General features: G+C 49.2%; 1 protein-coding gene across 1 annotated transcript; it reads left to right on the top strand.

The window, feature by feature from the left end:
• Positions 1 to 3,430: 3,430 nt before the first annotated feature.
• On the top strand, positions 3,431 to 6,834 carry LOC142403169 (ciliary microtubule associated protein 1A-like). Its single transcript, XM_075489359.1, has 6 exons — positions 3,431 to 3,613; positions 4,375 to 4,575; positions 4,798 to 4,899; positions 5,247 to 5,368; positions 5,799 to 5,939; positions 6,748 to 6,834. Exons 1-6 carry the CDS (start codon positions 3,508 to 3,510, stop codon positions 6,832 to 6,834), a joined length of 759 nt encoding a protein of 252 aa, XP_075345474.1. The 5' UTR covers positions 3,431 to 3,507.
• The last annotated feature ends 6,296 nt before the right edge of the window (positions 6,835 to 13,130 follow it).

The raw sequence follows: 13,130 nt of genomic DNA, 5'->3' as shown, positions 1-13,130 counted from the left end.
AGCCAGAGGTTTCTACATTTGGCAGCTGTTTCTGGACTTGGGGGACTGTTGGCAGGTTTAAGGTGTGCCCCTGGGCTTAAGGGTGTTTCTGGATTTGGAGGATGCCGACCAGTCTTGGGGGGCTGTGCTGGTGTGGTGGTTGCTGCCAATTTTGGGGGAAGCTTAAGGGTTTGGGGGTGTTGCTGTGTCAGGGGCATGCTGCCAGGTTTGGGGGGACCTGCCAGGTGTGGGGTGCATCTGGATTGAGGGTTTGTTCCTGGGTTTGGGCAATTGTACCAGGTCTAAGGGTTATTTTTGGTTTGGGGGTGCCTCATCTGCTCCAGTGGAAACAAGCCCTGTCCCTGCAGCAGTGCCAGCAGTGCGTCTCGTAAGGTGCTGGGCACCAGTGGGGTCACGCTGCCCTCTCTGGCTGCTTGTTCCAGCAGGTGGGATACCTGGTTGTCCACTCTTGAGAAGAGCTGGGGTGCCACCCTCACACGTTTGTAACTTGCCCTGCTTGAGGTGAAATCGTGTCTCTCACGGTTAGAGTACTTTGGGATAGTACACACCATGCTGTCTGCTCTGCCTTGGGAGTAAATGATGTGTTTCTGCTTGTAGTTTAATTGCCTTATTCCTTCTTTTGAATCTCTGATGCAGATCACTCGGGGCCATTGATGGAGGCTGATTTTTGCATTGTGCCTGCTGTTCTGCTTGGCAGGGCTGCAGGAGGGGAGCCGGGCAGCGCTGCTCCACTGCTGGCTGCTGGGGTAGCCGTGGAGGACAGAGGCTTTAAGAAATCCCTTCCCAAGTCCCACTGAAGCTCAAGAGGTTTTCTGCCAGTGGAGTTGCTGTGGCACTAAACATCACTTGGCAAGGGCTCTGACTTGTCCTGGGTTCCCCTTCGTTTCTGCTCTGTAGAAGACTGTTGGCAAGCATTGAATTTGGGCAGCCTCTGCTCCTGTTGAAATGTCTTGTTGCTTTTTGTCAGAAAGCGCTTTGTCAGACAACTGCCTAGTGAAGGAGGCTTCCAGTGATGGTTTGCTGTCTGGCTCTTCAGAAAAAGGACAGCCATGGAAATTAACATATTTAAGCTGGATGTAGTCAATGATATTATTTTGTAGTTTAGTTCCTCTGCATTTCTCTCTTTCTCTCTCACTCCCTCTCTGTCTTGGAGAGCTGAATAATCTAATAACCTGTTAAAGAGAAGATTAACCAGGTGCATACTCCTGTACTGAAGAGTACAATGTAGGAGAGAAAGGCAGAAGAGTCTGGTCAGGACACGTGTGAAAATGCAATGTGATTGGCAGTTTTGGCCGTGTTTGGCAGTGGTGGTTGCTGTCGCCCTGTTCTAGCTCAGTTCTTCTAGCTCAAACTCAGTGCAAATGTGGCCTGTGGGTTTCTTGCTTGGTTCTGCCCGTGCCTTTGGTTGGTGTGGGGTCTGTGTGGTTGGCTGGAGTGTGGCTTCATGCCTTCCCTGCTAGGCCCATTCGTCTGCTTTGGGAAGATTTAGAGCTGTTGGACAGGTGAGAGTGAGAGCAGGGAAGGCATCTGGCTTTGGGCTCTCATGTGAGTTCGTTAGTGCAAGGACAGTGACTACTGTTTGGCTTATGCCTGTTGTTCAGTCCAGGTACATCAGCCTCCAAGAAAGGGAGAAGCCTCAGGGCAGCGTCCTCCCCAGCGAGTTTGGTTCTAGGCGTCTGTCTGTCTGATGTCCGCTGAGGAACTGGTGCCTGCAAAGAATGATGTCGGGAGGTGCTGGGACTGCTTTCCCGAGGAAGAGCTACAGGCTGAGCCCTGGGCGAGAGAAGTCCAAGCTCCCAGGGAGAGGCCTGCACAGGCTGTGCACAAGCAGGACCCTTGTGGATGGGGCTGGGCGCCCCTTGCCTCACTGGAGATTCACTGCCTTCCAGGTGCTGATGAAACCTCCTGACAGGCGGTTGTAGCCAGGTGGGTGTCGGTCTCTTTTCCCAAGATAGTAGGAAAGATTTCTTCACTGAGAGGGTTCTTAAGGACTGGAACAGGCTGCCCAGGGAAGTGGTGGAGTCACCATTCCTGGAGGTGTTTAAAGGACCTGCAGATGTGGCACTTAGGGACACGGCTTTGTGATGGACTCGGCAGCGTTCGGTTTATGGTTGGACTCGATGAGCGTAAAGGTCTTTTCCAACCTCAATGATTCTATGATTCTATAATGTCTGAACTGTTGGCAGTACAGAATTAGGCAAGTGGACAAGCAAAAAGTGAGGAAATGTGGCTAAGCTGATGAGCTGCAAGAACATTACTGTGAAAAAATACTTTTTTCTTAGGAAAGTTTTAACATTCTTTTTCTTCCAGATCATCTTATTTGCTCACTTGTTCCTCAGACAGTCCCACACTGTCCAGCACAGCTGAAGGACACCCCTTTGTTCCTGCATTTCCCATGGATTCCCATGGCCTGATCGCCCTGTGCAAAAGCAACTCTGGATTTCCCATGTAGCACAGGTACAGAGGAAATGGAGAAGAGGTAAGGGTGCATTAGGAGGCATTTGGACTGAGACTCTCCACACTGGTAAAAACCTCCCTGAATGGGTGCTGGATTCAGAGCGGTGTCAGCGAGGGGAGAATGGGGCCCTTCTTTCTGAAGCAGAAGCAACTGGATTTGGCTGTGAGAATCTGCTCTTCCATTAGCAATCCCGTAAAGTAAAACTTCCTCCTCTCAGCCAACACACACGGCCCATTCATGCTGCTTCCTCCAACGCCGCAGATGCATGGGCAAAAGAGAAGAAGGAAGAAAGAAAATCCTCTAGCAATGTTTTACTCTTGGGAACCAGTCCTAGCTCCAAGCCTTGTTTCTTTCCTAAATGGCTATGAGCACCAGGACAGACTCCCGAGGCTGCAGTTTCTGTGGCTACCTTTCCCATGGATTTTTCTTGTGTTTTCCCCAGAAACTGCTGTGGCAAATTTCAGACCAGGTGCCAATCCAAATACTCATACTCAGAAAGGTTTAGCATCTCCTTCAACTTCAGCAGATTTCACATTCATATTCTTCACATTCATGTCTTCACATTCATATTATGATGTGAGCCCAACAGTATAAGAACATAAGGCTGCTAGATTAAATGCAAAAATCACATCAGTTTTCCCTTGCTGCATGTTTCTGCCATGCAGACCTCATGAAGGCCTAGCCCTGCAAGCTGGACATCCCCAGCTCCCCCATCAGCCGTATGGTGCAACAGCACATATGACAGGCACCAGGAGCCTGTATGATGTCACAGTGCGTCTCCATGACGAGCCAAGGTCTCTCCCCAGGGCCGCTCGGCAGCTGACACCACAACCTCTCCTGCCCCATCGCTACCTGCCCTCACCCTCGCCGTGCTCTGCGACCGAGAGCTGCCGCAGCCGACAAGCTCATCCACAGCCAGTGCGATGGCCAAGGCTGAGAAAGGTGAAGCATTGCTGCTCCTGCCGGGGAGGCTTCACAGAGGGCCTCTGTCAGGGAAGGCCCTCAGCAACTCTCCTGCTCTCGCCGTAGGCTTTGTAGCCACCTCCACCATGGACGGAGCCTGGGTGGGCACCTGGAGACCTCATCGCCCACGCGGCCCCATCATGGCCCAGTTCACCAGCCCGGGACCCAAGTACTCAATCCCCGGGACAACAGGTAAAACCACCATCGCAAGGCGGGGGCGGCACATCCACTGCCTCCAGGGGACGAGCAGCCACAGCTCCATTCCCCTTTGCTCCAAGCCTCCATGCTCTCAGCTGCAGCAAGGACACAGGCCTGCCAGAGGAAGGCTCAGGCTGCTCCCAGGAAAGCCCCGGAAAAGAGCTGCCTGACTCTGCTGAGCACAGAGGTGGCCTTAGTAGGGCCTTAACCCCTGAGCGCACAGGAGCAAGCTTGATTTGTGTCTTTTCTACAAACTTGGTGCTCCCACCTCACCCTTGTCTTCTTCTCCTCTTCTTCTTCTCCTTGTCTTTGTCTTCTCCTCCTTCTCTTCCCCTCTTCTTCTCCTTCTTCATCTTCTCCTCTCAGACTTCATCTTCTCTTCCTATTCTTCTTCTTCTCCTCCTCGGTAATAGCAGTAAAGGTTCCATTTCTGTCCCATCGGGGCTTCGGGAAAGCAAAACATCACAGAGGCCATCTTTACATTTGGTTTCAGTTAGCTTAGCAACTGTGTCCGTGTTTCCTGCTTCATAACAATAGCATTCTGGTCATCTTCTGATTAATTGCACAGTGCCTACCTTGTTCTTGCTGGAAGTCATTGTACCATTGTATTGACCCGCTGGTATCAGTCTTGGAGGAAAAAATCACACGGGAAGGGAATTTCTTGAGGCCGGCAACTCCAACTACTCCACTTAAAACTAGCTTGAAATATGCAGTTGCAGGCAGGTGTCCTTTTCTTCATCGGCTTTTCTTCCTAGGCTACCTGGATCACAATCCCACCAAAACCAAAGCCCCTGCCTACACATTTCGAGGGGCCAAGCCTCCCGTCGCAGACAGCTGCTCTCCGGGTCCTCGGTACTACGTCCCGCCCTCCATCACCAGGAACGGGAAGTACGTGGCTCCAGCACAGCACATCTGCGGACTTCCCAAGATTAAGACCGAGGTCACTCCTGGACCAAGTGAGTACCATTTCTCCAGCCCTTCTTTCAGGCAAGACAAGCACACCTTACTTTTGCCCTGTGCTACTGGGGTACAAAACCATCAGCTCACGCCCTGAAGGAGCTTCAGAGGTTTCCAGACACAAAGCAAACAAGGCTGAGCCCCTCCCTCTGACCTTTCCTCTTTGGCTTGAGCAAAAGAGCCCAGCTTCACTGTTTTTCTCCGCTTCTCCTCTGCCATAGGTGACTACTCCACCGACAAGGCCAACAAACACCTCTATAAATGCGCGCCGGCGCAGTCCATGGCCTTCCGGCACAAGGTGGTCAAAACCGACGAATCTCCAGGTAAGGGCAGGGGGGAAATACACAGACTTGCAGCCGGCGTGTCCTCCAGGGAAAATCTGCTGCCCAGCTTTTTCAACAGGCCTAGGGAAAAGCCTCCACAGCAGGGCACAACAGTCTCTTGAGAAGCTTGCTTGATGCCCCAGAGCACCAACTTCTCTCATCCCACAGAAGAACGGGCAACTCAGGCTTGGAGCTGCCAACACACACCACATGCGGCAGAAGAAAGAGGCAGTGGGAGGAGGGACAAGACATCCTTCCTGCTCCTCGCAGCAGGCTGCTTCTCTCCCAGCCACGTGCTGCCCCTCTCCCCGCAGGACTCACACGCTCTCTTCCCATTCCCCTTCCAGGTCCTGGCACCTACACCCTGCCTAGGCTGGTGGGACCCAACACAGCCTACACCCACGCCAGCCCGTGCTACTCCCTGAAAGGGAAGAGCAAGCACAGGGGCTTTGCTGAAGACCTCTCCAAGGTGAGCTACGCTTCTCTGCTCTCTCATGGCAGCAGCTGAAGCTCAGCTGCTCTCCTCAGGGCAGAAGGGCTCCCACACCTTCTGCAGCCTCTCTTAACGCACACTTCCCTGCACCAGCAGCAAAACCCAGGAAGCCACAGGTCCCCTGGCTCTCTTGCTGTTAACAGGAACACCGACACCTGCAGTGCCTCCCTGTCCAACACTAACAGTTTTGGTGGGGCAGAGCTCACCAGCACTAATGGGAATCTCCCTCCTCCTCTGGGAAATCTGCCTCTCTGCAGGGGAACAGGAGGTGCCCTTGTTCCAATTGCTCCATGCCCCTCACACCACTCCTCTGGCCAGCCAGCTCAACTAGCACAGCCCGCGTGGGCACCCGGCAAGCATCAACACCTGCCTTTTGTACCCAACCACCTCCTTGCCTCTCTTACAGACGCCAGGTCCTGCTGCATTCCCCAAGGTAGAACTGGACGTCTACAAAAAAAGGGCTCCCATGTACACGATGGGAACCAAAAGTAGACTTGCAGGCGACAAAACAGTGAAGCCGGGGCCAGCAGACTACTGCCTGGGAAAGGTAAGGCAGCCTGCCCGCCTCTCCTCCTCTGCTTTGCAACACCCAGCCCTTAAGCATCTCCCCCTTCTGACGGGGCTTCTGACAACTCCAGACCACCTTACTGGAGTGACAAAATGCAGGACGCAGGCCTGCTCCCTTGCCTTGGCCCAAAGCCCAGCAGAGGGAGGCCAAAGAACATCTCTTTGCCTCTCCACTAGCTCAGCCATTCAGTGCTGATACGTGCTCACACATCACAAGCTCCTCAGGAGGACACTGCGCTGCAGACGAGAAAAGCAGACCCAAGAGGGGACTTTTCTCATGCACTGGGGATCAGCTGGGAGGGCAGGGGCATCTAGCAAAATGTGGCTGGAGCTAGAAGGCCTCTGGACTTGGAGCAAGTTCCAGTGCCAGCTCAGCTCCAGCCATGACCCTTCCCTGCCAGGTGGAGTGGCCATGTCACTCCATTTTGCGTCAAACACAAGATCTTGGCTGTTGAGTGGCCTTCTGAAAACACTTGAGGGATGTATTTTACCCACACCAAACTCTTTCTCTCCTGCCTTTATAGTCCTCCCCAAATAGGGGAGAACTGCCAATCGCTAACAGCAGCAGACCATTAGAAATGTCCTGCTCACGCAGGAGGTTTCCAACAAGTGTGCCACGGGGACAGGGGGAGTTAGGTAAAACTGCCCAGACATGCCTGCAGCAATGCACGACAAAGGGCACATGCACTTACAGCAACTTGTTATGCCAGACGGCCTTCACTGAAGACAAGTCTTCTTGAGAACAAGGCACCATGGTCACCCTTTTTTCCTCACTTTTCCCCTTCCAGGTGACGCTGATCAAGCCCCAGGCACCTGCTCCCACTTTTGGACTCCGACATTCCCTCTACACGGCTCCTCTCATATCTCTGATATGATTCTAATAAAACAACACATCCCCAAAGATCTGGTCTGTCCACCTTCAGCTGCAGGGAGAGGAGGTGTGCGTGAGGGAGTACAACCGTCTCTCTCCATTTCATGTTTATGCCTCAGCCAAAACACTGCAGGATGAGGATAAGGGACGAGCACTGGTATCCTTAGGTGTCATCAAGGCAGAGAGCTCTGACAGCACGCTTTCACCCGACTGGAGCTAGAGCTCAATCTGGCTGCTGCTGTAAAAGACAACAAAAAACACTTCTTCAAATGCATTAGCAGCAAAAGGAGAGCTAAGGAGAATCTCCAGCCCCTAGTAGATGGGGGAGGGAACACAGTGACCAAGGATGAGGAAAAGCCTGAGGTACTTAATGCCTTCTTTGCCTCAGTCTTTAATAGCAGGGCCAATTGTTCTCTGGGTACCCAGCCCCTGGAGTTGGAAGATGTCGGAGTGGGAGACGGACCCGGAGTAACGATGAATCTCAATATGAGTATGGTCGTCCTCCTTTATTCAGATTACTTAACAGGTTTATATAGAAGCTAAGCAAAGCTCGCGCTAACAGCGACTATTCTATTGGATAACTATACTTGTCCACGCACTTAAAACAATTATATGATTGGTACAAAGTTGCTGTTCACGCACTGTTCACAAAGGGGGGTTTATCAGCACTTTCCCAGGCTTAGTCCCGTTTATCTTGCTTTACCAAGTACTCCTTCTGCTGTTCTCAAGGGAATTTCACCTTGATCTCTGTCTCCCAGGCCCCATCAAAGGCTGGATTGCTCACATCAATTAAGCTGTGTCCTTTTTCACTTAACCATTCTTCCACAATTCCCCCTTCTTGTTTTTGAGCGATCCAGGCATGATTTATCATGGTTCTAAAAGCCTTTTTTACACAGCTACATGCTACACAAAAACACAGACCTATGATAACTAAAATTATTAAAAGTCGTAATCCCTCAGCTAACAAACCCTTTAGCCATGATGGTAAGGACCCAAACAAACTGGTTAACCATTCATCAAAAAACCCCTGATTTTGTCGAATTTTGTTGGCATGCTCTTTCAGCCATCGTAGTTGTTTGTGAATTGATTCACTGTGATCAGACAGGTTCATACAACACATGCCTTCAAAATCCTCACAACCATGACCTTGGGCTAATAATAAAAAATCAATTGCTGCTCTATTTTGCAAAATTGCGTGGCGTAAGCTATTTTGATCCTTTAATAGTGTTTCTATTACCTGGGTGGTGACTTTTGCTTGTTTTTTTAGCCCAACAGGCTAATTGCCCAACCTGTTTCAGGGCTCGTCCTGCTGCCCCCCCAGGTATGAACAGGGACAGGAACACTCTCTCAGTGGTACTGAGGAGGGCAAGTTCATCATCACAATCCGGGGAAAGACCCGTGATTTCTCGTTTTGTTCGATGTTTGATTTCTATTGTTTTATTTCTTACATCTTTCCACCAATTTTGATCTGGGGCTAATAACGTTAATTTTCCAAGATAGCACGGCCCACCAAACACGTTCTGTGGAACTCCTTGCCACGCTCTATCACCACATATTAAAAAGACATCTGGAGGCAAGGCCTTAGGAGTGCCATTGTTCCAGATTGGTACTCCTCCCTTAGTCTCGGCTCCTAGGGCCGCCTGGTCCCCACAATAACCAGCTGGATCGTAATAATCGTTATAGCGCCTTTCTTTTGATGTGACATTTGTCCACTCAATCCAGTTAAATGTTCTATAATAATTGGTGCCAGTAAAGGCGGGTCCTCCAAATATAAAACAAGTTTGAGTCCCATTTTTTGTTTTATTGCCAATCCTCATTGATCGTAATAAGCTTAACTCTTGGGGGTCCCACGGCAGTGTAACATTTAGACTATTGATGAGTGTGGCACTGCAGCCACTAACATTGGTAGCTCGACTACAGTTTTTTGTAGCAAAACTACTAAAGTCAGTTGCCTTAAAACCTGGTACCCCTAGTAGACACGTCCGGAAAGGCTCTGTAGCAGACGCAAGTGAGAGGCAAAACGCTTGTTGACCTGTTTTGTTCGCCCAGGTAACCCACATATTTTCTCTGGGCTCAATTTTGTGAAGACTCATCACCACCGGGAGTACTATCCTGATGATCAGGGGTAGGTTCATCTTGCTCGTTGGATGAGCCATGAGGAGTTAGAACAGGCTTCACGTTTCTGCTCGGCACCCACACTGGACCGTGACCTGTGGAAACACACATATATCCTCGACCATTAAATATAACTGGGACTGGCCCTAGCCACATTCCAGAGGCAGGATCCTTGTAATTTACTTTAAATTGTGGTAGTGTCATTGTATCATTAAATTTAAGGTGCTGATGATGGATTACTACCGGCGGTTCTTCTCTATCTCCCATAAGACAGAGAAAGTTCAGTGTAAACAGTACACGATGCACCCTCTGTTGAGGGTCTACCTCTATATCCTTTTGCTTATTTAGATAGTCCTTCAGAATTTGATGCGTGCGCTCCACTAGTCCTTGACCAGTAGGCGAGTGTGGGATCCCTGTAACATGATTGACTCCCCATTTTGCTAAAAATGCTCTAACTTTTTGGCTAATATAAGCAGGCCCATTATCTGTTTTGATACGCTCAGGCACACCTAGCACCGCAAAACAAGCAAGCAAATGTTTACATACATGATGCGCCTTTTCTCCAGGCAACGCAGTTGCCCATATCATTTTTGAAAAGGTGTCTATGGTGACATGCAAATATTTCAATCGACCAAATTCGGGAACATGTGTGACATCCATCTGCCATAATTCTAACGCTTTTAATCCTTTTGGATTCACTCCAGACCCTATGCCTGGACCGTGATTTCCACATTTTGGACAGGCCTGGATTATACCTCTTGCTTCATTTTCCATTAAATTAAATTGTCTTTTTAGACCTTTAGCATTTTGGTGGAAATTTTCATGACTTTGTCTAGCTTGTTGAAATTTGTCCATAGGAGGTGCGTGGCACACGGGACTAACCAGACTGTCAGCCAGCTGATTACCTTGACCAAGACCAAGGTCCAATTGATGGCTACGAATATGGATGATACAGCAGGCTGCTGTACGTTGACCTAATACAGACCGCAGTCTGATAAATAAACTCCCCAATCTAGGATTCGTTGTTTCCCGTAATAGGGCATCTTCTAGACGTGGCACTATTCCAGCCACATACATTGAATCAGGTACCACATTTAAGGGAATATTTATCCAATTAGTCAAAGCCCAAATTACTGCAGTCAGTTCCAAAGTCTGGAGGGAATCTTGAGGCTGCCCCTCCATGACATACTGCTTCCAATTGTCGCCTTCCTTCCAGACACAGGCTGCACGCCGCAGGCGCTTGCCTGCATCTGTATACACAGTGACACCATCTGGTAATGGGTTGTTGCTTACTTTGGATCTCTGTATCCACTGATTCCGTCTTAACATCTGCCATAATTTTCTTTGTGGTTGTTGAGAGTGTATTTTACCATCATAGCCTAATAGGGCATTCTGTATGGCCTCAGCATTACAAAGCCACCACTCTACCTCCACGGCACTAACAGGTATACTAATGTCCTCTGGTTCCTGGCCACTAATTTCTATAATTCGTGACCGTCCTTTCCGTATTAATTCACCTACTGCTTCAGTTCGTGTTTGGATACTCCTTTTTGGTTGTACGCTTAAAAATACCCATTCTAAAATATTGAACATATCTCCTTGTCCTTTGCATTTGGCAGTGGCAGTGGCATTTAATTGAAGGGTTGAGGTAAGTTCCCCTTTCTTATTTTGCCACTGACAAATGACTGCATAAGGTGAGTCTTTTCCATTACAGACGATTAACGATATTGGCAGTGGTAAGATGCGGCGCGATGACCAAGCTGCGTGCATTTTTTGAATGATTTGCTGTAGCACCGTGTGGTGCTCCATTGTTAATGTCACTTTGACCGCAGGATTTGTCCCGCGCAATAACGCAGTCAGGGGTGCAATGTCAGTATTAGAAATACCAACACAATTGCGAACCCATTGAATGTCCCCAAGCAAGGTTTGGATGTCATGTAAGGTATGCAGTTGAGTGACAAGCTCTGTTTTTTGTGGTCGGATTTTTGAGTCTGTAATAGACCACCCAAGATATTTCCAAGGGGCAGTATGCTGCACCTTCTCTGGTGCAATGACAAGCCCCTTTTTCGCTAATATGGTAGTGAGCTGGCGCAATGACTCGTCTGAGAATGGCTGTTCTCGACAGCAAAGAATATTGTCCATATAATGATAAATTATCGTATTTGACCATTGGGCTCGAAGTGGTTGCAGCGCCCACGCTACATACAATTGACACAGTGTGGGTGAATTTTTCATTCCTTGTGGTAAAACAACCCATTCGTATCGCTCTGCCGGTGCAGCCTTGTTCACCGTCGGCACAGAGAAGGCGAAACGTTGAGTGTCTTGTGGGTGCAGTGGAATGGTAAAAAAACAGTCTTTTAAGTCGACTATCAAGATGTGCCATCCACGTGGTAACATACTGAGAGATGGCATTCCGGGCTGCAACGCACCCATAGATTGCATTTGGTCATTGACTTTACGCAAGTCATGCAAAAGTCGCCATTTTCCACTTTTCTTCGGGATTACAAAAATGGGAGTGTTCCAGGGACTAACAGAAGGTTTAATATGTCCAGCTGCCAGTTGTTCAGCAACCAATTGTTTGGCAATTTGCAGTCACTCTTTAGTCATGGGCCACTGGTCAACCCACACAGGCTCATTTGTAAGCCATGTAAGTGATGGGTTGGGCGGCTGCTCCCCAGTGCCCATGACTAAAAATGCTTTGTTGTCAGAACGGCTCCAATTTGACTTAGCACATCTCGCCCGATTAGTGCTTCTAACGTCCCAGGCAAGGGCAACACATACACCTTAAGAGTGGCATGCTGCCCCTCCGGAAACTGTAAATGTATTGGATGTTTGCTAATATAGGGTACTGATTGTCCACCAACTCCTGCAATACTTGATGTTGGTAGTTCTACTGGCCAACTTGAAGGCCATATGTTGCGGCTGATGATTGTAACATCCGCCCCAGTATCTAACATCGCATCAATTTGTTGCGATGTGCCCTGTTGAGTAATAGTAATTTTCATTGTTGGCCGCTGATTTAATTTTGTTGTAAAACAAACAGCAGGGCCAGTGGACCCGAAACCTTGATTGCCCCGTCGAACATTTGATTGAGGCATATGGGTCAATGGGTTGCTAATAGCAACTATTTGTGCGATTTTACTACCTTTAGGAATAAACACTGGTGGACAAACAGTATAGACCATGATGTAGATACGACCCGTGTAATCTGCGTCGATTACTCCAGGTAACACGATGAGACCTTGTACACCGGCGGAGGACCGGCCTAGTAGCAATCCTCCAACATTGCTTTCTTGATGAACAAGAGGTCCTATAACATTGCTGGGAACTTTCTGGACATTAGAGTCAACGAGGGTGACATCTACTGTGGTTTCCACGTCGACTCCCAGGCTTCCTCGGGTGGCTGGTAGGCACTGTTGTAGAAAACCCGTGTTCCGTTTTGGGGGTTCATTTGTGTCTGCGCGCGACCTCTCTCCGCGCTCGGCTTCCAGTTTCCCGAGCATGCCTTGGTAGCATGATTGTTTTTCTGGCAGTGGTCACACCAAACTGCAGCACGACAATTCGTTTTCATGTGGCCTGATTCCCCACAGCGAAAGCAGCTGCCACAAAAAGGTTATCCTGGCGGTCGGCGAGGTTTTCCTTTGGGAGTAGGGCCTTGTTTTTTCTGCACCACTGCAGCTAGTGGCTGCATTATTTCTCGAACTGCTCCTTGGACCGCAGCAGCAACGGTATTTCCCTGTCGTTGTGTTTCGGCTCTTTCTACTCGTAGAAGCATTTCCTCTACTCCAGCTCCTTTGGGCAAACTGGCTAGCATTTGTCTTGTTGTCTTATTAGCATTATCAAAAGCTAATATTTTGAACATTTGTTGTCTGTTGTCTTTTGATAGATCAGGATGATTCACGATAGCTTCCCAGAGCCGATCTACAAAATTACTGTATTTCTCGGTTGCTCCTTGTTGGAGATTACTAAAGGAGGGAACGTTGGATCCCGGTAGGCTAAGGAATGCCTCAAGTGCTAGCTGAGCAGACAATTGTAGCATATTCGCTGGAAAAGTTATCTGCACTTGATAGTCGCTGTATGGTCCTTGCCCTACGAGCATATCCGCAGTGACTCCACGAAGTGGGTCCCCGTCTCTTTGTCTTTGAGCAGCAGCATTAATGGCTCGCTGTTGCCAGGATGACATCC

Source organism: Mycteria americana, unplaced genomic scaffold, assembly GCF_035582795.1.
Source record: "Mycteria americana isolate JAX WOST 10 ecotype Jacksonville Zoo and Gardens unplaced genomic scaffold, USCA_MyAme_1.0 Scaffold_130, whole genome shotgun sequence".
In the NCBI taxonomy this organism is placed as follows: Eukaryota; Metazoa; Chordata; class Aves; order Ciconiiformes; family Ciconiidae; genus Mycteria; species Mycteria americana.
The sequence above is the reverse complement of the archived record's forward strand: the minus strand, read 5'-3'. Positions and strand labels throughout refer to the sequence as shown.

Bases quoted from the DNA above. Each gene is read 5' to 3' on its own strand.
- LOC142403169 (XM_075489359.1), top strand. From the start codon at position 3,508: ATGGACGGAGCCTGGGTGGGCACCTGGAGACCTCATCGCCCACGCGGC. The intron at 3,614-4,374 runs GTAAAACCACCA...TTTTCTTCCTAG, and splicing joins CTCAATCCCCGGGACAACAG to GCTACCTGGATCACAATCCC. The intron at 4,900-5,246 runs GTAAGGGCAGGG...TTCCCCTTCCAG, and splicing joins CAAAACCGACGAATCTCCAG to GTCCTGGCACCTACACCCTG.